Below are 19,662 nucleotides of genomic sequence, written 5' to 3'. Positions count from 1 at the left end.
TGGGGTGGTCTCTTATTCTTTTCCAGAGCTGTATACATCTGTATACACATCTGTTACGGAATGCAGATGTTCAAATGGTAATGTCAACGGGCCGGACACAGGCCAAGATGCGCAGGTTCGAGATGGTGAAAGAAGCCATCGAGCGGCTCCCCAAGAGAGATGAATAAAGACCAAGAACAAGAGCGCAGAGAAGATGAATTGGGGTGAGTGGAACTGTCATAGGGGAGCAGGCCTTCCTCCACCCAATGACGATGACATTATGAAATAAGACGAGAAGATTAAAAGAAGGCGAAAAGGTAGGAGAAGAAGCAGAAAGAGAAGAAAAATAAAGAAAACAGCACTAGTAGCAGCAGCAGTAAAAGCAGACAAATCCAGCGGATTCCCCACACTACTCTCAGCTCGACTTTGCTAGGAGAATCCACAAGGGGGATTTGGAGAAAAACGGTACAGATAGACAGACAGAAGGGAATCGCCACAGGTCAATATAGATAGAACTGAATGATGGTTTATTTCCTCTTCTGTCTTCTTGAAACACATCTGTTTGACCCACTGTCCTGTTCAAGGTATAGAAGTGCTCACTGCTAAGGAAACCCAATGATGTCTGTTTAAAATACCGAGATATATGTGACCCGGATAAGAAAATGCGAGCGCATAAGTATAATTAAATTACGAAAAAACGGTCTGGAGGGCAGGGATCTCCTCAAATTCGTTTCAAAGTCTTCGACGTTTCGAGTTGTCAAAATAGGACTGAGAGTATTTATTTCATGAAAAAACATATAATTGTATAAATAACATATAAATATATAATTGTATTCCGTCCCATTCAATCAGAAAATCGCATACTATTTACTGTTGGGGAAACCCTCATTGTAAGGATCTCAACACAATGCAGGGAATTCCCTCTTCCTGTTTAAAAAAGGCATTATAATAATTGACTTCTTCAGCCAATCAAAGCACTACGAGCAAAGGATGCCAGACCTAGACAGCTTTGACTGAGTGTGTGTGTGTGTGTGTGTATGTTTGTGGAGGGTGTTGGGGGTTAACTGACCTCAAGAAAGAAGCGAGGGCTCTCAGGCATGGAGGTGAGGGCCGCGATGGCGAAGACGGAGGGGAAGGCACAGACTAGCACAAACACACGCCAGCTGTGGAACTGGTACGCTGAGCCCATCTGGAAACTCCAGCCTGTGAGAAAAAAGGGAGGGCGGGGGGGGGGGATGGAGAGGAGAAGGAAGAAGAAGATGGATAGGGGGTGAGGGAGAAGTGGGAGAGGGAAGAATTAAGAGATGAGGGAGGAAGAAGGGGAGAGAGAGACAATGGGAGTGAGGGAAGATTTGGAAGGAAGAGTGGAAATGAGAGAGGGGGCCGAGGGTAAGAAAAGGATTAGGGCTTGATGTTTATTTCCCTATCAGATGTTGAGATCCCTCCCTCTCCCTGGTCGGAGTCCTGTCGGTCTCACCATAGTGTGGGATGATGGCCCAAGCCATGGCCGAGGCGTAGATCCCCCCGATCATCCAGAACATGCACAGCCAGCTCAGATGCTCCCCTCTCTTCTCCTGAGCCAGGAACTCCGAGTAATAGGAGAACACGATGGGGATGGAGCCGCCAATACTGAGAGAAAGAGAGAGAGAGAGAGAGAGACGGAAGGGTGGGTGAGAAGGTGAGAGACTCTTAGCGAATACTCATAGGCTGTTGGCACTCCCTCTTCCTTAGAGTACCGACCGTGTGACAGGAAGTGACCCCAAGAACCTCTAGCACAGAATCCACCAGGCTGGATGTGGAAGCCCAACCCTTTCTAGATGTGTGGAGAACGATGACACAAACGTACGAGTTGGGAACGTGGTTGGAGCCCTTCCCCGGTCTACTCACCCGACCCCGGAGAGCAGGCGGCAGAGGAGGAAGGTGCTGTAGCCCTGCACGAAGGACGAGAAGAAGGCGAAGACACTGTTGATGGAGAGAGAGATGAGCAGACACTGGCGCCGGCCGATGCGGTCCGCCAGCCCACCCCACAGGAAAGCTCCCACCATCATGCCCAGGTACACAATCAGACCTGGGGGAGTGTGAGAGAGAGAGAGAGAGGGGTGGGGAGAGGAAGAGAGACGGGGAGAGAGAGATAGATAGGGTGGTCAGAAAGATCACAAAGCAGACCAACTCTATATCTTGAGTGACTTCAAAGGGTTATTCGGTTGAGGTTTAGCAGGGTTAAAAAACAAGCATTTCCAACAAAAATCCTTCAGTTCCCAATGACGTTTCAGGACACTGCGGTGCCAGTTTCACCATATGTCCATTTGTGTTTTGTAGCATGAAAACACAACATAGATCAGCTGCTATAAGTTAGTTACAGCAGATTTGTGGTTAACAACAACAAAATCACTGTAAAGACATTTGTGCATCTGATCCTTATGTGTGTTATTGCATAAGATGCCATATTGCACAGTTTGTGCAGCTCACTCACCCACCCTGCACAAGAGAATGTTTCTTATACAATAAGAGACACCTTCAACATGACCTATTCATTTATAAACCATGCACGTATCTTAGTCAAAAGTTCTTTGTTATACAGTACTGTTGTGTGCACACTTCCATCTCTGGGATTGCAAAAACACTTTTGCGAAATGTCCTCCCCTTGCACTTCAATCAATGTTTCATTCTGTGTATTTTGTTACTGGTCTAGTAACTAGCTCATTCCGTAGATCCATCTTGGAAAGCACAATACACAGACAGCACAATTCTATTGTTTTGAATGCATAAGTACAGTATATTTTGTCAGATGTTTTTCGTTAAACTTAAGTAATCTTCCTGTTTGGGTTATTTGAACGTAGTGTTATTTTACAGTGTGTTTACAGTGTCCCCTGGACTCACTTTGTGTTACCAGTGTCCTACTGATCTGTGGTCTTTTTGTTACAACGTTGCCGCAATGTTATACGGTTAGCAGGGTAGAGAATAGTGTGTCGGCAAGTTTATCAAGAGAGGGGTGTGTGAAGGTGACTGAGTGGAAAGAAAAGACAGCTATCAGTGTGTGTGTGTGTGTGTGTGTGTGTGTGAGAGAGAGAGAGAGAGGGAGAGTCACCTTCTCCTTTCTTGAGCAATGCGACCGGGGAAGATTTTCGTGGCGATTACTCTCCAGTCTCCGCAATGCAGAAGCTGAAACTATTCAGAGGGAATTCTGACAAAGGCTTTCAAAGGCCCCCCAAAAATGCAGGGTGATGTTATTCTAGCTCAGTTGCTTATACACTCACCTAAAGGATTATTAGGAACACCACAGTGAACTCATTGTCATGTTCAAGAAACCAATTTGAAATGATTCGACCTTTGTGACATGGTGCATTATCCTGCTGGAAGTAGCCATCAGAGGATGGGTACATGGTGGTCATAAAGGGATGGACATGGTCAGAAACAATGCTCAGGTAGGCCGTGGCATTTAAACGATGCCCAATTGGCACTAAGGGGCCAAGAAAACATCCCCCACACCATTACACCACCACCACCAGCCTGCACAGTGGTAACAAGGCATGATGGATCCATGTTCTCATTCTGTTTACGCCAAATTCTGACTCTACCATCTGAATGTCTCAACAGAAATCGAGACTCATCAGACCAGGCAACATTTTTCCAGTCTTCAACTGTCCAATGTTGGTGAGCTTGTGCAAATTGTAGCCTCTTTTTCCTATTTGTAGTGGAGATGAGTGGTACCCGGTGGGGTCTTCTGCTGTTGTAGCCCATCCGCCTCAAGGTTGTACGTGTTGTGGCTTCACAAATGCTTTGCTGCATACCTCGGTTGTAACGAGTGGTTATTTCAGTCAAAGTTGCTCTTCTATCAGCTTGAATCAGTCGGCCCATTCTCCTCTGACCTCTAGCATCAACAAGGCATTTTCGCCCACAGGACTGCCGCATACTGGATGTTTTTCCCTTTTCACACCATTCTTTGTAATCCCTAGAAATGGTTGTGCGTGAAAATCCCAGTAACTGAGCAGATTGTGAAATACTCAGACCGGCCCGTCTGGCACCAACAACCATGCCACGCTCAAAATTGCTTAAATCACCTTTCTTTCCCATTCAGACATTCAGTTTGGAGTTCAGGAGATTGTCTTGACCAGGACCACACCCCTAAATGCATTGAAGCAACTGCCATGTGATTGGTTGGTTAGATAATTGCATTAATGAGAAATTGAACAGGTGTTCCTAATAATCCTTTAGGTGAGTGTAGATCTGTAACCCCTGCAGTCTGCAAACTGAAATTGTAAAAGATTGTTGGACTTTAGACTGGCACCATTGGAACACTGTGCCATTTTAACCTAAAAGCGCCATGTCAGCCTATTTTAGGAAACCGGTAACGCTCAAACTGATTTTCATGGTGGAGATTTGGCTTGGCCTTGTAGAGCCATGTAACTATGGCTGCTATCTCTGGAGACAGACAGCACTAACCCACGCACGACTGATGATCTGAAAGAGGCAACAGAGCGAGAGGTGTGTTCAATCTTCACAGAAGCTGTACGGAGACCTGTCATTACTTGACTTAGACACGTAATTTCACACAGAGAAGGACGTACTGAACGTGTTTGGCATTGAGGACTGTATTACCGTATATATATATATATATATATATATATATATATATATATATATATATATACACACTGGTATTTCCTGTATAAACATTGTACTTCCTGTAGGCACTGCAGACTTTTACATGTATGTCTGCTGTCCCTCCTTGCCTTTAAAGCTCTGATTAGTGTGCTTAATCCAGATTCGTTTCTCCAATCTGACGATGAATCACACATTTATTAATAATTGCTTTCCCTTAAAAGGACTCTCTCCAACCTGCAATCAAGGCTAGACAGATCAACGCACCTGTTAGAACCATGAACCGGTCAGTGTTCGGTTGGGTGCACTGTCGAGTGCAAAGAAAGATTCGCTGGGAGACAAGTTGTGTATTTCAAGGAATGCACAAACAACTCAACTCAAACTTAACGCTTCTTGCTTTTCATTAAAGACAAAGACTTAAATATTCTACATCACCTTGCTTTGTAATTTGCCTTTCATTTCACACATCTGCTTGTTTTAGAACACGAAAAAAACAATAATTTTATTATCAAGAAAGCACATAATGAAGTCAGATCTTCCCCGAAGTAAAACATGACCTTCAACATCTGTACCTCTGAGAGTGAAATAAAAACAAACACTTGTAACAAAGCCGGTTCGAAGTCTATCTCACATCTCTTCTCAATGAGGAGAGATGATTTTCTCCATTGAAAGCACTCAGGAGAGGAGACACAGTGCCGTCCCTCACTGTGGGGTTGAAAAGCTGACTGTTCAGTTGATATGTGTCGGTACAGAGAAAGACTAATTATTCCAAACAGATGGACTGAAAACACAGAAATATTGACTCAGAGTGTCACCAGTGTTTTAACACTAATTCATAATAAAAAAGGAGCAGAGTTTGCTAAGCAGGGGCTGTGGTGCTTGGATTCGGCGAGAGAGAGAACGAGAGAGACCGATAGGGAGAAATCAGTCAGTTGCCAGTTGAGCAGGCAGAGATGCAATGGAGTGACAGATCATTTGTGCTTGGGGGCAGGTAGTGGAGGAGAGAGAGAGAGGGAGAGTAGGAGAATGGAGAATGGAGGATAGGGGGTTGGGGGGGAGGGGAAGTGTGCAGAGCTATTTTTAGCTGGTTTTCCCCTTTGCGTGAGAGCGGGGGTGTCTTTGGCGTCACTCGGATCCAAGCTGACAGTCCAACAGGCCAGAGACACAGACCGCAGCCTAGCACATTCTTCCGGATCGTTTTGTTTATCGGTGTGGTGCATTAACGGGGGAATGTTACTTGGGATGATGGGGGGAAAGAGAGAGAGAATATACATTTATATTAAGAGAGAGAGAGAGAGAAAGGAGAAAGATAAAATGGCAAGAGAGAGAGAGAGAGAGAGAAATGGAGCGGGATTGCATTTTTTCAGATTGTAATTTCGTCATCTTGTTCATCAACAAAAGCGAATGATATTTCCAGTGCTTTATATGTTTTTTTCCTAAATATCCTAAAAATCCTCTAGAGTCTTAGTGTGATTTATTTTCTTGCCTAGTTTGAGTGAATGCTCTCTGATCCAATGTGCATACACAGCTGTAGTGGCAATTATTCACAGCTTCCATTTCAAACCATGTTGACTGAGCTAAGAGAAGATAGGGGTGTAAACTTTGAGCTCCCATTTCTAACGGACAATACATTCAACTGATCAGTCATTCAGAGATCATTGGGAACACACACCTGAATACCCCCTTTAAGGACCAGAGTCCCTCCTACACAAGAGCACTGAACTTGCTGAACTGGTTATTGACTAGCCTGGGTTCCCAGTCTGTAGAAACTTGTGATTTAGGGAGTGAGCTACAAAACTAACTAATTTCAGGAGCTCTCCAGGACCAGGGTGGTTCTGTTTCACCCCCATTACAATGTCATGGCTGTGGAGAAACTACAAATGAGACAAAACACCAAGCACAAAAGGCAGCAAACCCCCAACCCACCAGTAGAATGTCACTGTAGCTGGACTGGGCTAGGGATGGGTGAGATACTTCACTATGTAGTTAAGTCATATCTGTTCCTTTTAAACCGACCTAAAAGCGCTTAATGCAGTTTGCATCCTTCCTACAGACTCTAGACATATTTTGTGTATCCTCCATTATCGCATAAGCCTCAGTTATGGGCAGTGCATACCCCACCCGAGGAGCCCCAGAGGTTAATGCTGCAAATCGAGTAATTCAGTAAGAGGGAAAATAACTGGAAGATTCAAATTAATATTGATAAAAAAATACTATATATTTTTCCACCCACAATGATTCAATCTACCAGTATTGCAGACAATATCATTGGACCCCCTGTTCTTAGCCAAAGCCTGTCTGTCTCAACACTCTCTTCTTTGGCTACGCTGCTACAGAGCTGTGTGCATCAGTCTTTGGTTGTAAAAATAAAGCCAGCTGCTACAGGGAGAGAGAGAGAGAGAGAGAGAGAATGGGAATGGGAGTCTTTTGCGAAACCTGAATCCAAAAGAATAGATGACAAGTGGGAGAGAGGGAGGATGAGCGGTACCTCAGCTCATGACTGCATGTGTGTGTGCGTGTGTGTGTGTGTGTGTGTGTGTGTGTGTGTGTGTGTGCGTGAATCTTGCGGCAATTTTTTTCCCTCCCACACATCATCACAATATCTCTCCATCCCCCTCTTTCTCACAGTCACCTTCTTTTTGAGTCTCTCCTATTTCTCCCCCTCACCTCACCTCTTCTCTCTCCCTCTCTCTCTCTGGTTCAGTTGCTCTCACTCCATCCATTCCCCTACATTGCCCTCAATGGGGTCTCTCTTATTGCTTTATCCTTCTCTTGACCCTCCAGCCCCCTTTCTCCCCTAGTCTCTCTCCCTCTATTCATCCATCTCTCTCTCTCTCTCTCTCTCTCTCTCTCTCTCTCTCTCTCTGTCTCCTGTACTCACCCTCTATCTGACCCTGTGTCCTATTCTTTCTCCCTCTCTCCTGCCCTCTGCCTCTCTCTCCCTCCCTCTCTCTCTCAAATTCAAATTCAAAGGTGCTTTATTGGCATGATCTATCACAATATTTCCAAAGCAGATACAAATGTTCTATCAAACAAAACAAAACATAGCAATACAAGATTCAGTGGAACAAATATCGTACACATTGAAATAAAATAAAGTAGAACATAAACCATATTTGTTGTTTGTATCAAAATTTGTGTCATGACAACAGAAAAATCACTGTTTTTATTTTGTTTTGCAAATGGAGTCCCACAGGCTGGTGTCTACACACTGTCTCGCAGGCTGTGGCAGGTGGACACATATTGCGCTGCTAAGATGGCAGTGCGCTCCTCCTCTCCCAGCAGGATGGGGAGTTTGCAGCAATCGGGGATCGTGCTGAACTCAGGGATATGCATTTTGAATATTTTAAAGTATGACTCCCTGATTTTTGTGTATTTAGGACAGGACAGCAGGAAATGTGCCTCTGTTTCGGCCTCCCCTAGGTCACACTGGCTGCACAGCCGCTCTTCTCTGGCAACCCAGAATTTTCTGTAGCGGCCTTTTTCAATGGCGAGGCTGTGGTCACTGAGCCTGTATTTAGTTAGATTTTGTCTCTCTTTTATATTTTGGATTTTTAAGTATTCAGCCAATTTAATGTTTCTATTCAGGGCCTGGTAGCATTCCAATTTGTTTTGTAATTCTAATTCGTGTCTCCATTCTTTTGTGTATTTGCTTTTCAGGTACATGTCAATTTTCCCAATTGTTGTTGTTTTTGTCCTTGTCTGGGGAGAGGTGGTTGCTCAGTAGGGCCTTGTATTGGTAGGACTGGGTCTCTGCTGTGTTTAGGTGCAGCCAGAACTTGGCTGCTCTTTTTTGTATGGCTATGTGCAGAGGGAAGAGTCCTAATTCGGCTCTGCAGGCGATGTTGGGGGCGTTTCTGTGTACGTGTAAGATGTTTTTAATAAATTCTAGGTGGAATATTTCCGTGGGGCTTTTGTCCCAATTTTTGTTATTGAGGTTCATGAGGGGACCCCACACTTCGCTCCCATATAGCAGGATTGGTTGGATGATGGAGTTTAATATTTTAATCCAAATAGTTATTGGTATTGTTGTTTTCCCAAATCGTGTCTTTATGGCATAAAATGCCTGGCGTGCCTTGTCTTTTAATGCGTTTATAGCCAGGCTGAAGCTCCCTGACGCACTGATGGTCAGGCCAAGGTAGTTGTATCTGGTGCAGTGCTCTAATACAGTGCTGCCCAGAGTGAAGCGGTACCTGTTTCCCTGAGATCAGGCTTTTTTCTGGAAAACCATAACTCTGGTCTTGTCCAGATTGACTGCCAGGGCCCAGACTGCTCCAACACTGTGGCCAACTCGTTGATGTAGATGTTGAACAGTGTTGGACTCAGACTGCAGCCCTGTCTCACTCCCCGCCCCTGAGTGAAGAACTCTGTTCTTGAGTTGCCAATTTTAACTCCGCACTTGTTTTCAGAATACATTGATTTAATGATGTCATAAACTTTACCCCCTACACCACTCTGTAGAAGTTTATAAAATAATCATTTCTGCCAGATTGAGTCAAATGCCTTTCTAAAGTCTACAAAACAGGCAAATATTTTTCCTTTATTGTTTTGGGTATATTTATTTATAAGGGTGTGTAGGGTGTAAATATGATCGGTTGTGCGGTGTTTTGGTTGGAAGCCAATCTGACTCTTACTCAGGACACTGTGCTCGGTAAGGAAGGCCAGTATCCAGGCGTTGATGATACTGCAGAACACCTTCCCCAGGTTACTGCTCACACAGATGCCCTGGTAGTTATTGGGGTCTAATTTGTCTCCACTTTTAAAAAATCGGGGTGATCAATCCTTGATTCCAGACCTCAGGGAAACACCCGGCTCTCAGCACCAGGTTAAAGAGTTTGAGCAGCGCCTCCTGCAGCTGCAGGCTGCTGTACTTCAGCATCTCAGGGCTGATGCTGTCAGTGTTTTAGTTCCTGTATTGTAATTGGGTTATCTAAGGGATTTTGATTATTCTTAATTATTTCTTCCAATTTATTTAGGTTTTTAAATATTTTAACCTGTTCTGGGTTTGGATTGTTTTTCAAAGTGTGTTTTCCAGATTTCTCCATTTTTAATTGGTATTTCATTTTTTGTTTTTGGGGTATTTATTTTTTTGTATAGTTCCCAGAAAGAGTTTTGGTCAATAGCCTCTTCGATCTCTGTCAGTTTTCTGCCCATATAGTGGTCTTTTTTCTTCCTGAGGAGTTGCTTGTAGTGCCGCAGGACCTGGCAGTAGCTGAGGCGAGCCTCCTGGTTGTCGGGCTCTCTGTGTTTAGTGTTGGAGAGATGTCTCAGGTGTTTCCTAGAAGTTTCACACTCCTGGTCAAACCACTGTTCTTTTTTTCTTTTAGACGATTTTATATTTTGGTTTTTAATTGTTTTAATGTTTGATTTTAAGCCAGTCTTTCAAATATTTTTGAGTTTATTCCGTTTTGGTTTATTTGATAGTGTGAGGATTGATATCTGTCTAACATGTTTTCAATCTCATCACTATTCAGGGCTCTTGTATAGTTCTCTGTGCTGGGCTCTGACCATCTGTAACTGGGGGGCAGGGAGACCAGTTTTGTGGGCAGTTTGGCTCTGATTTGTGGCTGCGCTGATTTTTTTAGGTAAAGTGTTATTTGGCTGTGGTCTGATAGTGGAGATTGTTGTCTGACTATAAACGCATTGATGGCTTGTGGGTCCAGGTCAGTTATGGCGTAGTCCACCACACTGCTGCCCAGAGCCGAGCAGTATGTGAATCTCCCCAGAGAGTCCCCCCTGGTCCTGCCATTGATGATATATAGACCCAGGCTTTTACATAGGCGCACTACCTGCTTCCCGCACTTGTTTACCATGCTGTCGTGGCTGTGTCTCAGTGTGGAGGTGTGTGTGTGGCACAGCGGGGAGTCTCCGAACAGGTGTGTGTTCCCCTCTGTATTGATGTAGTCCATCTCTCTGCCAGTCCTGGCATTGAGATCGCCACACAGCAGTACAGAGCCCAGGGTCTGGAAGTGGCAGATTTCTTTTTGAAGCTCTTGAAAGCCTTCCTCATTATAGTAGGGGGAGTCTGCGGGTGGCATATAAATTGCACATAGGTATATATCTGTGTTATTTTGTAAGGTGTCTTTTCTGATTTTCATCCACAGGTGTGTGTCTCCTCTCTGTACTGGGCATAGGGCTGCTCGGAGCTCCTCCCTGTACCACACGATAATCCCCCCCGAGGCCCTGCCACACCTGACTTTGGGGTTTTTATAGTAGGGCACAATCAGCTCCCTGTATCCATTGGGACAATGTGTAGATATATCTGCACAGCACCAAGTCTCTACAAGAATGAAAACAACAACTATTTACAGTGTTGATCAGTTCAGGGTCTGTGCTCTTCATTCCAAAAGTTGAGGAGCGCAAACCCTGGATATTCCAACTGCTTATTTTAAAGGACATGTTAATATATTTTATTATACTTGTCTCTTCTACATAAGAAAGTTTAATTTGTGGTCTACAACTGATATTATATTACTATTAATAATTATATATGGATATGCATAATGTATAGAATTCTATTATTATTATTGGTAGTGTTATCACTCACAGATTTTATGTTTGCATCAAAATATCTGAATAATTAAATCACATTTTTTCTTACTCTCTATCTCCACAACCATATATATGTGTGTTGAGGCTCGATTAACTCAGCAGTGTGGTACAGATGACACTGAGGAGTTGCCTTATCTGGGCCAGCTGGGCGGCATCGGGCCTCCAGGCTCTGGAAGCCGCTGCTGCGTAGCTGTGTGGCTGTGCTAGTCCCTGGCTGTCCGCTCTGCTGTGCTGGACGGGCCCTCTGGGGATGGGGGGGTGGGGAGTGGGGTGGGGCCGGTGGCTGGGGATGTGGCCGGGGGCTGGGGGGTTTGCTCCTGGTCTCGAGGTGGGGGTGTGTGGGGTTTCGGCCCAGGGTTGTGTCCTTGAGGACCTTTGCGAAGATCCTCACACCCGTCTTGTTGAGGTGGATGTGGTCATACAGGTGATGTGGCTGGACATCTCGGTGGTGTGCCAGGTGGACGTTGGGGAGGAGGGCACATCTTCGGGACACTTCTGCGTTGATCGCCTGGATGATGTGCAGGGGCACGTCTGTGCGGGGCAGCTGTGTGGAGATGGTGATTTTGGCAGTTGGGAATTCCTCTGTGGCTTTCGTTGCCACCTGTCTCAGGGCTGAGGCCACATCGCCCCTGCGGGCACTCAGGGGGCGGTGCTGGTGTGGATGAGGATGTGTTTGGCCTGGCACAGCCTCCTCTTGGAGAGCAGCTCCAGGGCTCTCTGTGGTGTCGGGCACCAAAACTTTTTCACTTTTCGCCCAGGGAAGAGGCGCCTCTCATCCAGGAACTTCCCATTGGAGTCACTCAGAATGACCACCTCTGCGTTGACCTGCCACTCCGGGTTTGCGTCGGGAGTGGTGGGGGCAGCGGGTGTGTTTTGGGGGAGTGGCGTTTCAGGGGTTTGTGTATTAGTGGCAGGTCTGGTGATAGTGGGGGTGTCAGGAATGGTGGGGAGTGTCGGTGGGTCAGTGGGTGCGTCAGTGGGTGCGTCAAGGGTTGGAGGTGTTGTGGGGTCAGTGCAGTGCAGTCTCTGTGCTCCAGTGCTGTGTAGCTCCTCTCTTAGCTCCTCCAGCTGGCTCTGCAGGCTCCTCAGCTGGCTGTGCTGGGGTGTCCTGGTCAGCTCCTCCCTCGTTCTGCGCAGCTCCGTCCTCAGGGTTTGCCGCTGCTCCTCCAGGTCTCTCACTGCTGCTCTCAGCTCATGGATCTTTAGTCTGTGCATCTCATCCCGGAGCTGATCGCACAAGGAGGTCTGGGCCAGGGTGCTCAGGGTCTGCTCCCTGAACTCCGCAAACTCCAGCTCCAGCACTGATACTGTTTTATTGTTTAAAGTATTTTACATTACAAATAAAAACATTTCAATTTTTAATACTTATGATTAAAAACTTTTTTTAAATCAATTTTTAAGATCACTTAAAATTTTTAAAATCTGTGTGATTTAACGAAAACAAAATACTTAACTTCAAATAAACAAGTGCACAAAACAACAAAACAAACGTGATAAAGCAAAACTGCTACCAATAAAAGTCAAATACATTGAAAATAACTGAAAATGCATTGGACAAAATAAAGAACCAATTAAAAAGGTAAAAATAAAAAACAAACAAAAAAGGTCCAATGCATTTAAAATTAAATCCAAAACGGACAATGTATTTGACAAAAAAAATAGAACAAAACTAAACCCAAAAAAAAACCTAAACAATTAGTGATTTAAAAACAACTAAATCTTTAAAAACAGTTAAGATTCATTTTTAAAAGTCATTTTAAAAACAATCATTCATAAGATGGTTAAAAGATCTTGGACTTGGGCTCCAGCAGGGGGAACTGACCATCCCTGGAGGTGGGTCCCATCATGGGATCCTGAGCTCCCCCAGATCTTGTATATGCCAGTTCTTATAGGCTTCCTCCTTGCCCCTCTGATGGACCTCCAGATTGACGTAGTCTCTCACTAGCACCATGCCCCTCCGCGCGATGACAATCGGGTCCAGCTCCTGCTTATTGAATAGACAGATATTCCGTCCCTCCCACAGGGCCTGCTTCACTGCACAGACGACACGCTCCAGCACTGATAGGCATTCCTTTAGTGTTTTAATGTTGCTGGAGAGTTTTGGGGAGACAGGGGGGCAGTCTGTGGGAGATGGGGCACTGTCTGGCTCCATGTGGCTGGGGGCAGACTGCAGGGTGGCTGGCTCTGGCTCTTGTTTCTCTGCCTCAGTCTGCTGCTTTAAGGTGTGGAAGCCGAGAGCGAATTGGTCCAGGCTGCTCTCGCTGCCCTGCACCATGATGGTCCCATTGTGGTTTACATTAAAAGTGAGCATCACACTGTCTGTGTCTTTCTCTACCAGCACTGAGATCTGCCTGCCTCTGCTAATGCCCCTCTTGTTGTTATTGGCGTATGTCTGGCACAGGGTTTTGTGAAAGGCGGTGGGGTACTGAGTGTAGAACAGTAGATTGTTCTTGACCCTGTTTTCTCCTTTACCGGTGTAGTCTAGGATGAGGGTCTCAGGAGATGCTCTCATCACAGCTTGTTTGTAGTCCTTCTTAGCCTGTGCAGAGCGAATGTCTTCAGGGTATCGGATTTCAAAAGGCAGCTCTGCAGTCAGACTGCTGTTCGATAGATTTGTATCAGTCTCAGTGGCAGTTGGGCTCTCTCCTACTGTCACTCTATTCAAATTGGAGCTCTGCATTTTCATTGGCTGAGTCAACTACTGAGAATGCTTATTTATTTTATTAATATTTTTTTGATTTTGTTTAATTATTTGTCTCTATAGGTGAAAGGTCTTACCTTCAATTCTTGTCTTCAGCTTTTCTTTTCTGACTTTTCTTCCTGAACTGTCTCTCTGCTTTCTTCTTTTTGTGTTTCTCTTAAAATTATTATTTTTTGAATACTTTTTCTTCTGAATTTCTATTCCATATCTTCTGTGTATGTTTATAGTGCTATATATTCATTTGTAAATCACAAATTAAACCCGCTTATGTATAAAAACATTTTTTTAAGAGCTCATATTCCTCTCTCCCTCTCCCTCTCTCTCTCTCTCTCTCTCTCTCTCTTTCCCCATGCTATGACTCAAAGACCCCACAGACAAATTTGATGCAGGAGCTTCAGTCAAAAACAGAGAGAGAGAGAGAGAGAGAGAGAGAGAGGGGGGTGGGGTGGGGAGGGGAGTGGTATGTCTATTTAAATACCTGTACATTTACATAATCATGTGCAGTTTAAATATGATGTTCTGGTTATGTACATGGGGGAGATCATAATCATAAAATGCCTTTTGTTCTACGTATTGCATTAAAATATTTTTCAGCCAAGTAATACAGGTGTGACTTTAAAGACTTAAGGGCAATACATACATGTGTGATGTCTTTGATGGACAAGAATAACAAAATACAATACATCAAAATAAATTGAGTTTTCCAGTTAAACTTTCTAGTTTTCTAGATTTTGATTTACAGGAAATGGAGAGAGAGAGAGTTAGGTCCCTCCCAAAGTCCTGATAAAGAACTTCTAGGAAAGATGGAACAATGGTTTATTAGAAAAACTAGAAACCAATTAGGAAAGCCTTGCTAAAATCTCCTTCCATTTCAATACAACTACTACTACTACTAATAGAATGTACACTCACCTAAAGGATTATTAGGAACACCATACTAATACTGTGTTTGACCCCCTTTCGCCTTCAGAACTGCCTTAATTCTACGTGGCATTGATTCAACAAGGTGCTGAAAGCATTCTTTAGAAATCTTGGCCCATATTGATAGGATAGCATCTTGCAGTTGATGGAGATTTGTGGGATGCACATCCAGGGCACGAAGCTCCCGTTCCACCACATCCCAAAGATGCTCTATTGGCTTGAGATCTGGTGACTGTGGGGGCCAGTTTAGTACAGTGAACTCATTGTCATGTTCAAGAAACCAATTTGAAATGATTCGACCTTTGTGACATGGTGCATTATCCTGCTGGAAGTAGCCATCAGAGGATGGGTACATGGTGGTCATAAAGGGATGGACATGGTCAGAAACAATGCTCAGGTAGGCCGTGGCATTTAAACGATGCCCAATTGGCACTAAGGGGCCAAGAAAACATCCCCCACACCATTACACCACCACCACCAGCCTGCACAGTGGTAACAAGGCATGATGGATCCATGTTCTCATTCTGTTTACGCCAAATTCTGACTCTACCATCTGAATGTCTCAACAGAAATCGAGACTCATCAGACCAGGCAACATTTTTCCAGTCTTCAACTGTCCAATTTTGGTGAGCTTGTGCAAATTGTAGCCTCTTTTTCCTATTTGTAGTGGAGATGAGTGGTACCCGGTGGGGTCTTCTGCTGTTGTAGCCCATCCGCCTCAAGGTTGTACGTGTTGTGGCTTCACAAATGCTTTGCTGCATACCTCGGTTGTAACGAGTGGTTATTTCAGTCAAAGTTGCTCTTCTATCAGCTTGAATCAGTCGGCCCATTCTCCTCTGACCTCTAGCATCAACAAGGCATTTTCGCCCACAGGACTGCCGCATACTGGATGTTTTTCCCTTTTCACACCATTCGTTGTAAACCCTAGAAATGGTTGTGCGTGAAAATCCCAGTAACTGAGCAGATTGTGAAATACTCAGACCGGCCCGTCTGGCACCAACAACCATGCCACGCTCAAAATTGCTTAAATCACCTTTCTTTCCCATTCAGACATTCAGTTTGGAGTTCAGGAGATTGTCTTGACCAGGACCACACCCCTAAATGCATTGAAGCAACTGCCATGTGATTGGTTGGTTAGATAATTGCATTAATGAGAAATTGAACAGGTGTTCCTAATAATCCTTTAGGTGAGTGTATATTTTCCTAAAGGGCTGTATAATTAGAATGGCTGTGTTTGAACTTCAGGAAGAGAAATACAAACAAAACTATATATAGTGTATTTTATGATATCTGTAGTAATCCATGATGTTTCCCAGAAATAAAAAATTACCAATGTTGAGGTAAAACTGTAAGAAAAACCCAAATGACTGTCATGTGCTCTAGCAGCTAGAAATGGCTTAATCTCTCCTCGTCGCTTAATAAGGCACTCCAATAGGAATCAGCGGACTTGCATAAGAGGAGCTAGTGTCACACATGTTGGCTTTAGCCTGGAAGACACAGTGCTGACACTAACCCTGACGTCACACGGTCTCGGCTCCAGTCACACACACACACGCACACACACGCACACACACACAAACACACATGCAATTATAGAGAGTCACAATCAAGCACCCCCCCAGGAGCTGCCAGACGCTTGGAGTTCACAGCGTTCGCAGCCTACTGACACGATGTTATTCTGGCCTTCCTTTCCTGTGATAAGGCTTTGGCTCTCAATGAAATCAGAGGCGTTTCTCAGTGGGATCTGTGTGGGGAGGAAAGCGTCAGGATTTCAGCTGACTGGACCGAGTGAAGACGAGGAAGAGAAGGGGTGTACAGTGGAGACAGCCGTTCCAACCCTTTCTATCCCCTGCCTCCTTCGTCTTCATTACATGAAATTTCCTGGAATTGTGATGGCTTTTTCTTGGCTGAATTAGAGTGTGTATGTGTGTGAGGGTGAGCATTACTGTCAGTTTGGGGTGTCTCCGCTTTATAAAATATATTTTTAACATCTAAATCTGCTTTTTGAAACCCCTGCACACCTTTCACCTAAAGTGATTTGCTTAAGTGGAGGAAGAGAGACTTAATGCAGATATAATGAGAGTGCATGGGAAGTCCTCTGCAGGAAGTCCTCTGTGTATGAATGCAAACTAAATTTGCAATCATAAGTTATATAATAATAAAGCATGATACAAAATCATAATCATATTTAATAAATCATAATTAAAAAGGTATTATAATAATGAAAAGCAAACAAAACTTAAAACACACAAATACTACTCACTTGAGTAGCATGCCCTTGAGAAGTCAACTACTAATGTAATTTAAAAACAACCATACAAAAAACAAAATACTAATCGGGCAGCACTGTGTAGTAGTGGTTAGGGCTCTAGACTCATGACTGGAAGGTGGTGCAGTGCTGTTGTACCCTTGAGCAAGGTACTTCACTTAGATTGCTCCAGTAAAATGCCCAGCTGCATAAATGGGTACAAATGTAAGTTGCCCTGGATAAGAGCGTCAGCTAAATGACAAAAATAATAAAAATAATAATAATCATTATAAATCACAAATGAGAAACCAGCCAATCACAGAGCAGCATTTCCACAAAGTCCTATACCTCTTATCTTGTGTATAAATGTCATTCCGTGCAGAGAATTATCAGTGCTTCAAAATTATTCAGTAGTTCATTTTGGGACACAATGCCTGCTGTGCCAGTTTTACCGGATGTCCATTTTGTTTTTAAGTTTCATTACGTTTAACCAGCATGAAAACAAAAAACAGATGGGCTTCTGTAGGTCGGTTACAGCGACCAAACATTTTAAGACTGAAAGAAAGGGTGTTGATTGTTAAATCTAATCCTTACATGCTAATAGATCATTCTTTTTGTATAACAGATGGTTTTTATCACACCGTTTGCAGCCAGAACCTCCTCTTGCCCAAACTGCATGAGAAACCCCCTGTTATACAATAAGAGAACCCCTTCACACGACCGATTAACTCATTGAACTGCGTAGGTCCACTTACCCAGCATGCCCTTGTTGGGTTCGGATAGACACATGTCCTTCTCTGCGCTGGGCAGCACGAAGCCCACCACGAAGATCTCCACGCCATCGGCCATGAGCGCCAGCCCCAGCACGAAGTACAGCGTCCACTGGAAGCGCCCGTGCCCACACTCCTGCAGGATGGTTTCGTACTGCTGTGCCAGTTCCTCGCGCTCCTTCTTCCTCTCGGCGGCCAGCTCACCAAAATCCCGGAACTGGGCCCCCCCGGCCACGCCCCCGGCCGCCACGTCCCCGACCTGCGCCCCGCCCAGCCCGTCTGCCTTGCCCGAGTCGGCCCGTGGGATGCCCTGGTACTCGCCCTCGTAGATCTCGTCGTCCTCGTCGTGGCCCTCAGTGGAGTCGCTGTTGGCCCCTTCATCATCGTTGTGGCGGCTGTCGCTGCGGTAGAAGCCGTCCTGGGGCTGGGGGTAGTCATCGTCGTCGTCCTCCTCGAAGCGGGAGTACGAGCGCTTGGTGTACTCATCCTGCATCTTGTCCACCCCCCGGCCCACCTTCTTGGCCGCCTGTCTCTTCACCTCCTTGGCGATGTCCTTGGCGCCCCGTATGAAGGCCGTCCTGTCTCGGTAGCCGTCATCCATTTTGTTATTTTTCAATTTGAATCAATCTATTATTATTATTCTCCCCCCTGTTGTTCAAATCCTCCTACTGGAATCTTCTCTCGAGCTGTTTTATGGCCCCCCAGGAAAAGGTTACTGCTTCAGATCGAGAGGAGATTGTGCTGAATGGAGATGCAGTTTCAGCACCACGGACAGGTCCTGTTTTCAGCACTGCCGGGTTTAGTCAGTGTTCAGCACTAGTATAGTGGACAGCTCCCACACTGTGTTAACCTGAAGAGAACAGAGTGAGTAAAATGTGAGTAAACTGTGAGTAAACTGTGAATAATATGTTCAAATAATCACTTCAGGAAATACAGGGGGATTATTGAATTTTGTAGTCACTGTATTCAGTTGTTTATCTTTGTCTAACCCCAGTAGTCTCGGTAGCTAATACACCTCAGCACACAATGTTCAATACTAATCCAGGCACTGATTTTAAAGAGGCAGTAGTTATTCAACACAGAGGAATATTTCTGATTTGTACTGGCACTAGAAAAATAATGAGGTACGCACTGACTGTTTTCATTTTATGAGTAGTGGAAGAGGTTAAATGAATAAAAATGTTAGAATGATGAGAATATATATATAAAAAAACACCACAGAGAAAGGGAATAAAAAACACTCCTTCTCAAATGTTCAAAGTAACCAGGTTGACACTGATCACTGTGGATAAAACACAAACCAAATCAAACCCAGTCTGTATCCTGTTTAGAAAGCAAAGCACAAAAACAAACATATTCCCCTGTGATGTCAGAGTCCTGGTCTATATGTCAGCTTTTTCTGTGGAACAAGGTTAGATACACTGCAGAAGCAGAAGGAGCAATTACTAAAATACTAGGAGATATTACCATGCACTGCTCAGCAAAACCAAAGACGACTCTGGGAGAAAGTCAGGTCCAAAAATAGACCATAATTCTTCCAGTTGTTGTAAATCAGTACAGAAGGAAAGTGATACCATTCCCAGACCTAAGATCTTGGGTTGTGCTTAGGTGGAATAGGCTCCTATTTAGAACACTATTTATAAATGTATTGACCAAGTGTATTCCTTTTCTGTTCATAGTTCAGCATTTTCTATTCTGCTCATACTTAGATAACAGTTATTGGTCTTGACTAGTATGATCAATATTAAAGGTCTACAGAGCAGAGTTTCATCAAACAAAATTAATATTAACAATGTACATGAGCTCACACTTCTATAAAGAAAACATATATTCTCATTCATTAAAAAGAATGCAAATAATAATATATGTCGATTTAATTTGATCATTAT

At 44.3% G+C, this 19,662-nt stretch overlaps 1 protein-coding gene across 1 annotated transcript in view; it reads right to left on the bottom strand.

The window, feature by feature from the left end:
• sv2a (synaptic vesicle glycoprotein 2A) overlaps positions 1 to 19,662 on the bottom strand; it is a 57,126-nt gene that overhangs the window by 11,915 nt on the left and 25,549 nt on the right. Inside the window, exons 2-5 of the mRNA XM_066721596.1 lie at positions 17,759 to 18,623; positions 1,867 to 2,047; positions 1,457 to 1,608; positions 1,049 to 1,182 (exon numbers count right to left, since the gene is read on the bottom strand). Coding sequence (XP_066577693.1) covers positions 1,049 to 1,182; positions 1,457 to 1,608; positions 1,867 to 2,047; positions 17,759 to 18,374 — 1,083 coding nt within the window. The 5' untranslated portion in view covers positions 18,375 to 18,623. The remainder of the gene's footprint in view (positions 1 to 1,048; positions 1,183 to 1,456; positions 1,609 to 1,866; positions 2,048 to 17,758; positions 18,624 to 19,662) is intronic.

This window comes from Amia ocellicauda, chromosome 14 (genome assembly GCF_036373705.1).
Source record: "Amia ocellicauda isolate fAmiCal2 chromosome 14, fAmiCal2.hap1, whole genome shotgun sequence".
In the NCBI taxonomy this organism is placed as follows: domain Eukaryota; kingdom Metazoa; phylum Chordata; class Actinopteri; order Amiiformes; family Amiidae; genus Amia; species Amia ocellicauda.
This window is presented reverse-complemented; position numbering and strand designations above follow the sequence as displayed.